General features: G+C 37.0%; 1 protein-coding gene across 1 annotated transcript in view; it reads right to left on the bottom strand.

The window, feature by feature from the left end:
* Positions 1-15,310, bottom strand: part of st14 (ST14 transmembrane serine protease matriptase) — a 32,642-nt gene that overhangs the window by 6,733 nt on the left and 10,599 nt on the right. The window contains exons 2-12 of the mRNA XM_059338465.1: positions 13,683-13,830; positions 12,352-12,509; positions 8,409-8,479; positions 6,202-6,374; positions 5,447-5,482; positions 4,315-4,543; positions 2,941-3,080; positions 2,014-2,117; positions 1,472-1,581; positions 650-780; positions 60-164 (exon numbers count right to left, since the gene is read on the bottom strand). Coding sequence (XP_059194448.1) covers positions 60-164; positions 650-780; positions 1,472-1,581; positions 2,014-2,117; positions 2,941-3,080; positions 4,315-4,543; positions 5,447-5,482; positions 6,202-6,374; positions 8,409-8,479; positions 12,352-12,509; positions 13,683-13,830 — 1,405 coding nt within the window. The remainder of the gene's footprint in view (positions 1-59; positions 165-649; positions 781-1,471; positions 1,582-2,013; positions 2,118-2,940; positions 3,081-4,314; positions 4,544-5,446; positions 5,483-6,201; positions 6,375-8,408; positions 8,480-12,351; positions 12,510-13,682; positions 13,831-15,310) is intronic.

Below are 15,310 nucleotides of genomic sequence, written 5' to 3'. Positions count from 1 at the left end.
AAGAAATAAGAAGGGGAGGAAAGACAGAAAGGGTGTATTTGGGTCTAGGGAGGACTTACTACACTTCATCTCGTCGCTCATGTCACCGCAGTCGTTCCAGCCATCGCACTGCAGGTCTTTGGAGATGCAGATGCCAGAGAGACAGGCGAACTGGTTGGGGCAAGCTGGTGGAAAAACAGAGAGAAGAGAGAGGGAGCAGACGAAAAAAAGGAGAGAAAGACGATGATGACAAATTGAACAAGAGGGAGTGACAGTGTATGTTCGCAACATCAATCATGTTGCCAATGCTTGTCCCTGTTGATCAGAGCAATTATAAATCCATTTTGGTCCAACAGGGAGACAACATAAAGAGCGGAGGGTATTGAAAGTGGAGTGCTCCTGACTGACAGTGGCAAATAAAATGGACCCAATAAACAAGCTCTCTGGTGATTAGTCTAGCTCTTGAGTTTCTCTGCTGCAGATTCTAAGCCTCTATCACTAAACCGCTCCATTTGACTGTCAGTCTCTGTCGGTCTCGTAGTCTCTCAGACTACATAGTTACTCTCTCTGTCTGGCTTCGTAATGGCAGGCTGTGAGTGTCAGTGTCATGTTGCAACATTTCACCCATCTCGCCAAGTAAATGTTGGTTTTGATGAGGCTTTTAACTCACGGTTAGCAGGATCATAAGCGTTGTACTCGGCACTGAAGCCTTTGTCAGTGTAGGACTCGTCAGAGTGGAAGATCACATCTACGGTGTTGGTCCTGCTGGTCAGAGCCAAAGAGGACAATTCTCCACAATACCTGGGGAACAAGAGCAATGTTTTAGAAAAATGCATGTTTATTGGGTTTATATCTTTGTATTTTTGGTGGTTACGATGACAATGTGCTCACTAAAGTAATTGCTGACATTAGAAAAAAAGGGTAACATCAATACAACAATATCCAATGGGGCATGAAACATGAGCAATCAGACAAGTTGTAAACAGCCAATAGTTTAGTTAAATCATCTGAAAATGTTGGTAAGACAGCAACTTAAAGGCATACTATGCAGGAATTGTTAATAATTGTTAATAATTTTTGTGAATTCTTGTAGATTCACTATCATTTTGGAATGACCTTTGTCCACTTGGCGTTTTGCCTTTGCTGCATTTGCATCTTTTTAGCACTGGGTCCTCTGTTTTGGCAGCTTTGTGCCAAAAACATCCCGAACACAAAAGAAAAGAGATGAGTCTGCAGATTCAGACACCACAACACCCTTTCAGTGGGTCATAAGTGATGATGAGATTGTTTTTTAAAGCTGCATAATATACCTTTAAATATGACTAAATGCACAGGAAAACTGTTGCCTGCACAAGCATAGTGCCTACAGCAAGTATAGTGAGTTGAGCTAAGATAGTTGTCCTGAGCTGGCCTCCAAACTGTGATGGATGCTTCCGAAACGCAGTATACAGAGTGTAATTTAGGGTGTTACAGAAATGAGTTTAAGTCTTACTTGGTGCCCATAAACTCCACATAGTCTTTGTTACACTGACGGGTGTCCACTCCAGGCTCTTTCATGCGGAACATGATGAACTTCACCCTCACTTTCTTCCCAGCAGGGACCTGCAGCACAGAGGAAGAGCTGATGGGCTCATAACAACCTTATTTACCATGCATGTCCCTCCAACACACCAAGACATGTATCTGGATCCCATGTAAATGCAAGCAGACAAGTTTTCAAGACAAACAGATACACACACACACGTGTACACACACACACACGTGTACACACACACGCACAAACTGACTACGTCCACACCAGCAAACAAAACCAACACACAAAGCACTGCAGCTCAGCTTGAGCTGCGGCAGCAACAGCGGTCTGACAGATGAAGATAGAAGAGGTACTGAACAGCTTGGCTTCTATAGTGCTGCCTCAGCATTCCTCTCATGGCAGGCTAAGGATGGAGGAGGAGGAGGAGGAGGAGGAGGTGGTGGTGGGTAGAGGGGTTTCAGGTAGAGGAGGGGGCCAGGGAGAGGAGCAGTGTTGCAAACCTTGATGGTCCACTTGCAGTCCACAGCAGGAGGATAGAAGCTGGGGTGAAGAGGGGAGGTGAAGACTCCGTGGTCAGCAGTGAGGACGCCACCGCAGGTTTTAACTGGAGAGAAGAAGTCATAAACTCACATTTGAGCATAACTCACCATCATTATTTAAAGGGGTTGAAGGGGAAACACTAAAGATGAATAGGCTAAAATAATAGATGTCCCCATAAAACATCCCCGGCTCATAATTAACATTAAAAACATTTTTTAATGAAATGTTATAGTTAAATATGCAAATAAGGTGTTGCCTAATTAACCCATTGACGCCTAAAAACGCCTGTAAAACCTCTGGGCGATTTTAAAATAAGCCCCTAAAACCTGAAGTTTTTCTGGAAATTCAACAGAAGTGCCAACGCTTCTACTAAATAATAGATTTTTCAGCCTCTGTAGCAGATAGTAATGAAATTCAAAAAGTATTTAAGAGCTTATACAAATACTACAAAACGACGTATCCGCTTTCCAGGCTTCAATGGGTTAAATGTGTGCTCATTTGCATACATTTCCTGAAAATAAATCCGAACACTGGATAAAGCTCGCTTCATCACGGTGACGTATTAAGAGTGCCGTATGACTGGGGTGACGTATTACATATCATTTATTACTCCATAATTCAGAATACTGTCAACTGCAATAAAAAAATGTATCCTAATAAAAAAGTCTAGTAAATATAAAATATTTAAACATCTAGTAAACACCTTAATGTGTTTTTTGGATGTTTTCTTTTACGTTATGGAAGCAAAAATACCCCCATATCACAAAATTGAACAGTGCATGAAAAAAAAATGTTTTTGCCTGCAGTGTCTCCCCTTAGTTTAAACGAATTGAAGTGAACAGTTAAAATGTAGCTGGCAAAACAAATGCTGTGAATGTCTTAATTACCTTTCGACTTCGGGATGGCTTTATACACAGCCTGGAAGCCAGGCCTCTGGACTTCAGTGTCGGTAATCAAATTAATCAACATGATGTTGCCGGATGACACCACCTCCAGAGGGTTGGAGGGAGGCCTCTGACCACATTTTCTGTGAGAGAAGATGAGCAGTCAAACAAGATGGCACACAAACCAGGTAGATTACAGCATCAGAAAGAAAAATGCATTTACTGAATGGTGTTTCTCTCTTCCTTAGGATGCCCAACACTTAGGAAACTCAAATACAGCTGTAATTCTCTTTAGTCACAAGCACTAAAACATCAATTCAGCAAACAAGTTTAAAATGCTTAAAGAAAAAAATAATTTGAAAAGAAATCAATAGATAAGCAGAGAGGGATAGAGAAAGAGATAAATAAGGAGAGATGTGCCAGCACTAGATAGAAATTGCTTAGGCGGAGTTTCAAAGTCAAACATTAGGTACATTAGCAAAAAGTTTCAGCACTGCTGGCGGCAGAGCAATGGAGGTGTGAATGACGCTGCAAGAGCAGCAATACATCTACCTCTAGTAGAATAATGTCATTATAGAGTATTATATTATGGCTCTCATAAACCTCATGTCACCTTGGATAAAGCTGATCGCTCAATAGCTTTATAAAAATTTTATGCATCGCTTGGTAACGCATATTTGTTTGGCAATGGTTTCTGAGTTTGAAATTGCCTGCAGCTACAACTGATGTTGCATTCAGGAGCCTGTAGTTTCAGAATCATAGCCCTCCCCCATAGACAAAGTGCAATTACACACAGTGGTGTAGCAGGATTCAGGTTGGCACCCTTCACAGATTTGAAAGCAGAGGTCTTTTTGAGCCAACTCAATCTCACCAAGGTCTCAAAAGTTAACAATAAAATGAGACATGCAGCGCTAAAGGCTTCTGGGCCCAAAAATAAAAAATAAAAGTTGTAATCACAAATCCAGTGAAAGGAATGAAGTGGAACATGTTTTCCACCCACATCAAAAGAGCTTTTACTCCTAAATCCCTCTGCAACATTTCAGTCAAGTGATTCCTTGTGGTGGTCCTCTGGGAATCATGCAGAACTATATTTCCCCTCTCTCTGATCGTCTAGGCTAAATAAATGAGACAAATGTTGGTTGAGCACTATCAAACAAACCCTGCTACTAAGGTTTAGGCAAAATGGGAAAATGATTTGCGTCACAACTTGATGTACTGTGGGAGCAAAAATGAGTCTATTTACTGGTTTTCTTTTCCTCTCAGGGGAGAGGCTTACTGCAAGTAAATATATGATGAAAAAACCTGATCCATCCAGAGAGATTTCACTTTAAAAAGCACCAGCATGACTTTGTATACCAACATGTTTCCCAAACTTACTCAGTGATGGCCTGAGAATCATCTGGACTCAAAGAGTCATAGATGGAGACAAAGTCATCAGAGCAGTCATCCTCCACATGGAAAAAAGGGAAAGAGACAAATATGGCGTGGTTCTCTGCAGCTCGGATTTGCCACTGACACCGAGACTTGGCGGGGTAGCGTCTGGGGTACCCTGGGGATGTAAAGCTTTTTTCCGTTTCTTCAGCCTCCAGACGGTGGAAACACTCCTCTGGGAACAACAACATTGGTTTTATCACACAGTGAGCATAGCTATGAGTAACTTAAGTAACCAGAAACAAGTAACTTCATGAAGTTCTGGATCTGCTTCTGCCTTTTTCAACTGACTGTTCTCTTAAAGGGGACAGTTCAAATTCAAAAATAGATATTTTTGCTCTTACCTGAAGTGCTTTTTATCAATCTGTTTTGGTGTTTACAGACTTTGGTGTGAGCAGCTTTATGGAGGAATCATATTCTTTCTACCAAACTACACACATGGAAGCGTAGTCTGACATTGCTAGCTTGTAGCAGCAATGGCTATTTTTTTCCAAGAAAGGTAGAAAGAAAAATAACGCCTGTGGATTATCTTGAGTAACCAGGCCTTTATCTTTTATTTGAAATGTGCGTTTTATTTTTTTAAATAGTATCTAGATTGATAAGCAGGTAAGTGGGAAAATATGTATTCTTGGTTTGGGTGTGAACTGTCCCTTTAAGAAATAGACAGTAAATATTGTTTCTTTTCTGTTTCCCTTGCAATCAATTTTTAATTAGACAAAGCAATGACTTTGCATTACAAATTACACATCAGAACACCATTTAATCAAAAGTGCTTCCATCCTTGATGTTATAGATGTATGTAAAGACAGATTCATGTGAGGATAGTAGGGCTACTATGGTAATGTAATGCAATGTAATGTAGTCTAATCATCCTAAGGCAATAAATCAGCAGACAGTGTCAAAGAAAAGTGTTGTGCATGGTGACTGACTGATACAGGGTTCTCAATCTCTGACTAGAGCAGCACATGTACAGTACAGGCCAGAGCAGCCATTCGTTACAGACTGGCAGGAGAGTGAGCATCTAGCCAGCTGGAAAATTACAACTGCGAGTGATTGAAATGGGACACGCTGTACTCACTGGCTCTGGGGTTCCTGGCCATGCGAGAATCTGTGACTGGAGACAGAAAGAGGTGGGAGAGAGAGAGAGTGGCAGGGAAACAGGAGGAAAAGGTAAGAATGGGTCGCTAATGTTGGGAGGCTGATAGAATTTGATGCATGAGCCTAAAATATTTGGGTTGCACATTTTCTGTTCAATTTCCCTGCGGTTAAGGGAACCGGTGATGGTGTGCAGCTCTTTCTGCTCCATCTCACCTTGCCCTACAGCAGCAACCCATACATCTATGTCTAACTATCTGGGACAGCAACATCAAATCATACCCACAGAAATCATTTTAAAGAGGACCAAAACCACTGAGTCACAGGGCCGGTGCTTGGCTGGTGGCCAGGATGTGGACAAATGCAATGTGAATGCTGAGAGGACAGAAGGAAGAAAAATGGCTGTCTCAAGCCAGGCCAGAGCCCAGCTAATATCATTAGAGGATCCAAACAGCATAAAATGTGCAATCTCAGATGCAGCAGCAGCAGAGAGGTCTGGCTTATCTGTTATCATCTTATCAGCACAACTCACAGAGAGCTCCTTTAATACAAATAGACAGCATACAGAATGCCAATGCTGATAGGAGATGACAATGACCTCATTTAGATCTGTATTCACTGAGGTTTATCTTTACTTATTGTTAAATGTCATAATCTGGAGCCAGCTGGAGCAAACTCCCATCTTTTATGCCCCTTAATATGACCCCCCCTCCCCCACGCGGCCCGGGTGGTACCTACGTGAAGCAGTGATTTCACTAATACTGATGTCGTTGCTGCTCCCAGATCTCCTCTTCGCCTTTATGCCCGACTCCAGAGCCTCCAACACCCGGTCCTCGGAGAACTCGGGCAGGATCTCCAGGTCGTCGACTGGAATATCAAACTGGGTCCAAAAGTAGGCGACCACACCCTCACTGGTGCAGGCAGAGAGGAGAGAGACATGGATGGAGAGTGGGGAGGAAGAATAAAAAGAGACCGTTAAGTAACAAGCTTCAACATTCAAGAAGAAGCAGAAAACTAATCTAGCAGTAGCAGCATGCTAAGGCCTGAAAATAGAATTCAATTTTTCACTATATCTCTGGTTGTATTTATAACAATAACAATGATTCACACAAAGATCAATGGTAACACTTTACAATAACCATCTAAGTTATGTTTATAGATGGTTTATAAACCAAATATTTACGATTCTACAAATAGGTCTTCATATTTAATCTTTATAGATGTTTTACAACCAATTTCTTAAAGCTATATAAATCATTTGGAAATCAAACAATTGCTTCATATAGTGTTAAAAATGTTATGAGTGCAAACCGTTAATAAATAGTCCATTACTAAACATTATTAATTATAATTGAATTGTTTGTTAATGGTAAAGTAACTATTAACTTACATTAATATACCATCTATTTGCCATTTATAAATGATGGTTATTGTAAAGTGTTATCAGATCAATTTCTCTATTGGGAATGTGTAAACCTCAATTTCACCAACTTCACTTTTTTAAAGTAAATAAAAGGTGCCTCTTGAAAAAATGTATTGCATCCCTGGGTGAAAACAGTTTTGTACACAAAATAAACATGCTTTTTTTTTCATGCATGTAACAAAAAAGTAAGAAAATCATACATGAGGTGCTTGTAATCTATCAATTTTTTGTGTGAAAATCATCACAAATTTTCATTTGACACATTGTCCTAAACCATGAATTTAAATAAATTGATCCAATGGATGTATTGCCCTACTGCAGCTATTCTCAACCTTGGGGTCGGGACCCCAATTGGGGTCGTGACATGATTTCTGGGGGTCGCCAAATCATTTTGGAAGTCAGCTCTGTCTCCACTGTGTTAAAGTGTTCATGTGTTAATGTGTTTTTGGTCACTTAATGTCTTTTTTTGGTCATTTTGTGTTTGTTTTTTTGTCATTTTGTGTCTTTTTTTGGTAATTTTGTTTCCTTTTTTGGTCATTTTCTGTCTTTTCTGGTCATTTTGTGTCTTTTTTGGTCATTTTGTGTCTTTTTTGGTCATTTTGTGGTCAATTTGTGTCTTTTTTGGTCATTTTGTTTCCTTTTTTGGTCATTTTCTGTCTTTTTTTTGTCATTTTCTGTCTTTTTTTGGTAATTTTGTTTCCTTTTTTGGTCATTTTCTGTCTTTTCTGGTCATTTTGTGTCTTTTTTGGTCATTTTGTGTCTTTTTTGGTCATTTTGTGGTCAATTTGTGTCTTTTTTGGTCATTTTGTTTCCTTTTTTGGTCATTTTCTGTCTTTTTTTTGTCATTTTCTGTCTTTTTTTGGTAATTTTGTTTCCTTTTTTGGTCATTTTCTGTCTTTTCTGGTCATTTTGTGTCTTTTTTGGTCATTTTGTGGTCAATTTGTGTCTTTTTTGGGCATTTTGTTTCCTTTTTTGTTCATTTTCTGTCTTTTCTGGTCATTTTGTGTCTTTTTTGGTCATTTTGTGCCTTTTTAGGCCATTTTGTGTCTTTTTTTTATCATTTTGTGTCTTTTTTATCATTTTGTGGTCAATTTGTGTCTTTTTTGGTCATTTTGTTTCCTTTTTTGAGTGATCCGAACTGTGTGTGTGAGATTCTGTTCAGTGAGAGGGGGTCGCGGACAACATGCATGTTAAATTGGGGGTCGCGACTCAAAAAGGTTGAGAACTACTGCCCTACTGCATGATTTACAGCTACTGTTAGTACAGAACTTCACAATCCACTGCAGTGCAAAGCTACATATAAAAACTGTGTGGTCACAAGTCAACAGACCTCATCTAACCCTGATTTTATTTGTTCTAAGAAATGCAACAAACTTGAAACTTTGAACCCACAGAGGACTGTGCAACAAAGCTTTTCCTTCATACAAAATTTAGTGTTAAGTGTGTTGTTTTCACATTTAGTTTTCACCATCTGTTCAGCAGAATAAAACAAAAAATAGAGGAGCTGAAGAGCTGCCAGTACCTGAATGCAGTGACCGTAGATCTAGTGTAGTATTTTTCAAGGAGTGGATCTTTCTTGTAGAGTTCCTTTAGCTGTGTAGAGAGGATGTATTTTAACAGAGCATGTACAAGAGTTCTGCTTGTCTGCCTAAAGACAAAAGTACAAATTAGCATGTTAACATAAAAACCGCCTTCCATGAAAAGCACACAACAACGGGATTCTCCAATTAACTGTTTTGCCTTCAGCTGCAGTGAGCTGCGAACTGTATTAGACAAGACTGCAGTCACTACTTTGTGGTCTTAAATGCAGGTCCCCACCATTTATTATGCATGTAAAGTGTTATTTACCTTTAGGGGCATGTTGTGAAAGAGGGAAAGAACCAGCTGCAGAAGATGAGCCACTTTCATTTGTATGGTTGGTGTTAAAAGCAGAAAATGGGGTGAGAGGAAAAGGGTTCATCGGACAAAGTGGGAAAAGATGGCCATTTCTAAATTATAAGTCAGCAACATCAGACATGAACCCAATAAAACCATTGAACCCAATGAACCCTACAACCTGCCAGTAGGTATGAAAGACATGTTTTATTTTATTTTTTTAAATCACTAAAATTACAACATGTTTCATAGCAGTCATAAACTGTAGAAACAGAAATTATTAATTATTATCAGATTTTCAATTTCCTAACAGTCCTTGAACAAATGATTTGTGCCAACAAAGCCACCAAATCTAACTTGACATTGTGATATTTCAAAAATTATGAAACTTCATTGAACTGCAGACTATTTACACAGAGTAGAGGGGAGAGGACAAGAAAGGTTGTATGTAGAAATGTAGAAGTTATAATGTGTATGTATATATATATATATATATATATATATATATATATATATATATATATATATATATATATGTATATGTATATGTATATGTATATATATATATATATACGCATATATGCTGTAGGGTTTTTTATATGGTTTTATAACGGCGATAACAGAGTTGACCAGATCATAGGGACAGATAAAAAATATATTTTTTTAATGTTGAAATCCAATGTATTACAGAAAATAAATACTCTGTGCAACTGTAAGTATAAGTATTTATAGAATTAGCAAAAAAAAAATGCTAATTTTAATGAATTATTTTATGTTAATTCAATATGAACATGTGAATCACAAGCTGAAGACAGCCAATAATTGGTGGGTAGGAATCATTTAATGAATATTTTACATATAAATTGTGCCTAAAATACACACCAAACATTATTATTGGTGAAAATTCAATATAATTTGGAATATCATTTAAAACAGATCCAGTAAATACTTATTTGGGGGGAAATAATCAAAGGTTTTTCTGGGAGACGCAAAATGTACCCGCAATTCTGAAATCACCCATATACGTGTGGAGCCCCACTTTTTTCAATATTGGTAAAATGAAAAAATGTTTTATTTGTAGATTTGATTTTTTTTGTATTAAAAGAAAAAAGAAAGCAGAAGTTTTAATTAGCATGGTTTTAAAAAATATATAATTTATGACATTCAAACTTAGTTATCCTGCACAAAAGATCATTTTCTAGCCGTGGTTGTTCTGTTTCCATGGAGGTGCAGGACTTATTTTGCAGTGAAAAACGAGGTCACAGTGAGTAAAATGCGACAGGAGCAAAAAGAAAATAAAGAAGATAAAGCCCAGCTGTTGAAGGAGTCCACAGACAGGTGGTGCTAGAGCTGCTGGGTACATTTGTGTCTATCTCCAAGGCTTTAGCCCAACAATAAAGCCATATTCCACAAGTTGTAACTGTCATGTAAACAGTAGCCTAGATCTTAAACTTTTCCTCAAAGGCTGTCCTTTTTTGTTGTATGCAAGTGAAACCTAGTGCACCATGCAGCTTATCTCCCCCAATCATCTAGTCATCTAATATTCAGGCTCCACTCTAATCCCCACCCAACACCCTCACTTCTGGAGCTTTTCACTGATAAAGTGTGCGCTTAACGGGGTTTGAGCGAGGTTTTTTTTTTGCTATCAACATGCTCCTAAAGTGGTACTACAAACATCTCCACTGCCTCCAATAATAGGAGATGCTGTTGAGGGAATTACTAAAGAGGATGTACAGCGTTTTATTCCACCCACGCAGCTGTGCCTTCAGCACTTTCTGTGCATTGGGAGGGGCCTTTAAAAACCGTTTCCATGATGCCAAACAACTAATACTCAGTGAGAGAAGGGAATGGGTGGAACATTTAGCTAAAATAGGTAATAATACAGTTGATAGAAAGAGAATAAAAATAGGAAAGTCATATTCTTTGGGTGTCAAACCAAGGTTATTATAGTTAACGAAAACTAACGAAATAACGGAAACTAGAATTGAAAAAACAGGTTTTTTTTAAAAACGATAACTAACTGAAAGTGTATTGTGTGGTTACAAAACTAACTAAAACGAACTAAAATCATAGTGAAAATGTCCTTAGTTTTCGTTTTTGCCAACTTTTTTCATTCATAATTCAGTGTTTCTATTTGAACATGCAACACATGGTGAATATGTTTACTGAGACTGGGATGTTTACACTAGAACCAAAATTCAAAACACCCAGAACTGTAAGAGTTAATAACCTTATTGGGGCTGAGATGATAAACCAAAGGAAACAAAGGAAACATTTATTATGACCTCTTTGAATCACGCACCCAACACATAGCCCGCTACAAAAAAAACTAAAACTAACACCAAAACTAATAAAAACTAAACTAAAACTAAGCATTTTCAAAAACTAAAAACTAAACTAAAACTAGAAAACTCACTCTAAAAACTAACTAAAACTAACTGAATTTGAAAACAAAAATTCACAACAAAATTAAAACTAAAACTAATGAAAAATCCAAAACTAATCACTATCACATATTCTGGTGTTGCCCTGTTGGGACCCCATTTTGGTTGAGCGTACATCAAATTCTAGAGACTGTGTTTTCAACAAAAATAACTTTTTGTTTCAATTTATTATATTTAGTGGATCTAGAGGAACTGGAGTGGAGGAATAAAGATAAATATTTACTTAGAATATTATTGGTGGCCTGTAAGAAATCGATAAAGAAATGGCTGAAGAGGGATGAATGATTGATATTGTGTACAGTATCTTTGTAATGGAAAGAATTACTTTCAATTTAAGAACACAAAAAGAGGTATTTATTGAAAATTGGCAAAAATGGATTACATATGTCTCTACCATAAAACCGGATTTCAGGTAATCTCAGATTGGACGATCAGAATACTTTCATTTCTTTGTACCTTTCCCCTTTTTATTTTATTTTATTTATTCATTTAATTTTGGGTGTTTTCCAATCCCCTTTTGTACACTTTGACTTTTTTCTTTGATATTTTCTGTATTTGTCTAGAGGTCTTCATGTTGATTGTTTGTTTGTCCATTTCAAAAACCAATAAAAAGTAAATTATTTTTTCTTTATTTTTTATTTTTTTCCCCACATATTTCTTATCTGTAGTAATTAACTAAATTGCTTGTGTAATTACTGTTATTTTTACTATTTATTTATATTCGTTATATTTAAAAAAAATATATATTACTATTATTATTATTATTATTATTATTATTATTATTTATTTATTATTATTATGTTTTTATTTATTTATTTATTTTTATTTTTTAATATTATTATTATTATTATTTTTTTTTATATATGACTGAGTCCAGCAAAGGGAGGGGGAGGGAGTAAGCCAGAGGGGTGAGGGAGGTATGGGGGGAAGGGGGGTGGGCAGGTAGTTCAGATTCTTGTTTGTTGTTCTTATCACATGCTGCCCACAGTGGTTTTTGATATGCTGTACAGTTGGATGTGGGGTGGGATGTGGCTGTGTGTGGTTTGAAAGGAGAAGAAAATAATAAAAATTTGATTACAAAAAAAAAAAAGTAAATTACAAAAAAAAAAGAAAAATCCAAAACTATTATAATTGTGTCAAACTCACAGTTGCCTCCAGCTTGGTTGCCAAAGTGTCAAACGTCTTGCTCTTGGTGTCCTCCAGCTTCTGGTCATAGGGAACTCCCTCCAGCTTCATATGTCCGCTGAAGACCTGCGCTGACGGCTTGAGGTGCTTACTGAAACTGCCTTCTTCAGCATTTTTAACTTGGAGGAGAGAGGCAGACGAGAGTTAAGTGTTTGATCAACAAAATGCTATAAGATAGCTGCCTCTGATGAAAGAGGAGACTTGTGGTTTTGAACAGACCCTGAAGCAGCATTTCAAAGTTGTACGACGTGATCTCATATCGAGCAGACAGTTCGGCTCTCGGAGCAATTAAAACAGCCAGTTGAATCAAGAGGCTGTTTATCAAGACTTCAGAGGCCTTTTTATCAGGCCCTGTATGTGTAAATGACAAGGAAGCTGTGCCACGGACTCTGTGACATTTTTCTCCTTTGCATTATTAAAAGGAGAAAGTCAGAGCTGTCAAACAGGCTAACACTAATGGGAAATTACAAAGTCCAAACAAGTCACTCTTTCACTCTGATATCAAAGAGCTGTGCCTTCACAGCCAGTGGGAATGATCCACTTTCTGTTTATGATGTTATGCTTGTCTTGGGAGTAACTGATGGTAGAAATTTACATATTCACCATTTCTCATTTAATTCTATTAAGATAAACCTTGATTTTTTTTTTACTAAAATGTCCAACATCTCATGATTGTCATCATCTTTAACCCATAAGAACCCAGACCCATTTACCCTTAAAAGAAAATTATGGGAAAATCTACCACAGAACAAGTGGACCAATTTATGATGTTTTTTTAAAATACTACCCTTAAATGTCAAAGATCTGTGATGTGACATATATGTCACATTGGGCATTTATGGTATTTATGTTTATGATATTTTTTATTTTAATATAAATAAACTCAACACCTTTTCTGCTTACAGAGACACAAATTTGCCTTTTTCTCTGCATCTCCACAACATATATTAAAATTGTGACATTAATAGTGCTGTTAAATGGGTTAAATGCAATAAAGTGCACCATGTTAACAGGATAGAATTGTTAAATTGGTTATAATTATAACAAAAAAATAAGCTTTTTGAAATTAGCTACTTTTTCCCATTTCTATTTCCAGTCACTTAGGGATTTAATGAGTTAAGCTGAAAAATGAAGCTGAATATGGGAGATTCTAGAAGATTTAAAGTGTTTGTTACACCTGTGTCACCATAGGTTCTTATGGGTTAATTTACCCACTAATGTGAAACATAAAATTATACTCCAGATATCTACTGTGGATGATACAGAAGAGGAAAACTTTCAACTCTACTCACAAACAAACAGCCAGATGAGGAACGCTGCGACGGCAGCGAGGATGAGGAGCCCCACGAGGACCCCGACCACGATGCAGATCTTCTTCTTTGATGAAGACTTCTCTTTGCTGTTTAAGAAGTCGATCCGCTCCTGACGACCATTGTGACCCTGATGCAGAAAAAGAGAAACCAGAGTCAGCAAGCATACAGAAAGTATGTTCTGAAGGCGCATAAGTGTCATAAATAAGGCTGAATATTTAATTGAAATCACAATATGGACCGTATATATCCAAATCACAAGAGGTGCAATAAGTTGTTACAGGCATAAATGTGTCAAATGACCAGATAAGGGACTAGGTCATTGTTTTGCAAGTCACAACTCTTTGCACTCAAGTCCCAAGTCCAAAGCTTTGAGTCCCTATCAAGTCACTATTTAGCAGCAATTGATGCTAGAGTCCAAGTCAAGCATAATCCAGTTTAAAAAACGGTACAAACACATGGTTTTCACAAGGTACAGGGAGGAAGAAGGGCTTTAACAACCGGGTGTTTTCATAAATGATCAATTATTCATGTATTTGTTTATGTAATCTATTTATTTTCAAGTTTTTTTAATTTTTTTTGTAAATATGTATTATTTAAATATGTATGTTTAGGGGGGAAAAAAGTGTTAATTGAGTAGTGGAGAAGGTTTAAATAAGCATATGCTTCATCCTACTCCTTTTCGGACATGTTGCGTTCACATTACAGCGTTTGTTTTGACTATTGCTATTTTTTTTTGTTTTGATTATTCTCATCGGATGTATTTGTTTTTGTGTTTACTTTGTTGTGTTACTCGCACATGTTCGAAATAAAAGCTGAACTGAACTGAACTGAGTTACAAGTCTTGGTAGCGCTTTATAATAAGGTCCTTAATAACCATTAATTAACAAGTAATAAGGCATTGTTCTTGCTTTAGATCCGATAGTTGCAAAAAGCATAGTTAGCTTATAGTTAACTTATAATAGATGAGCAATAAAGTATATTTTAATATCAATAAGCAAACAAAATAAGATTAATAAAGGCATGGCAAAGACATAATGGGTGGGTCATGGGTGTTTGTAATGCCATTATTAACACTTATATAAGCTTATAAACACACAATAATGTTAATAAGCATCTTGTAAGGACTTACAGGGGCCTTATTACTTGTTAATTAATGGTTATTACAAGGACCTTAATATAAAGCGTTACCCAAGTCTTTTTTGATTTGATCAAGTCTGAGATCATCAAACTTTTGACTTGAATCCAAGTCAGGTGACACAAGTCCATACCGCTGCAAAATACCATCCTGAATTAAGTCGTGGTGCTGCAGAGATGAACCGCCTACAAAACATATTCCAACAGGTTGAAGAAAATTCCTGGTCACACCATGATTATTTTAATATAATTTTCTATAAAAAAAATATAGAAAAAATGATCACAATAAGGTATTTTTCAGCAGTTTCTGACTAAACAAACCACATTTTCTCATCGATAAATGAATAATGCTGGGTCATTAGTTGTAAACCACCAAAAGATTTGTTAAAATTTATGAATGCATCTACAGCTCACACATGAATGGGTTAGTTTTAGGTAGTGCAACACTAATGTCAGCCATATGTCTTGTATTT

Source organism: Centropristis striata, chromosome 8, assembly GCF_030273125.1.
Source record: "Centropristis striata isolate RG_2023a ecotype Rhode Island chromosome 8, C.striata_1.0, whole genome shotgun sequence".
NCBI classification, from domain to species: domain Eukaryota; kingdom Metazoa; phylum Chordata; class Actinopteri; order Perciformes; family Serranidae; genus Centropristis; species Centropristis striata.
This window is presented reverse-complemented; position numbering and strand designations above follow the sequence as displayed.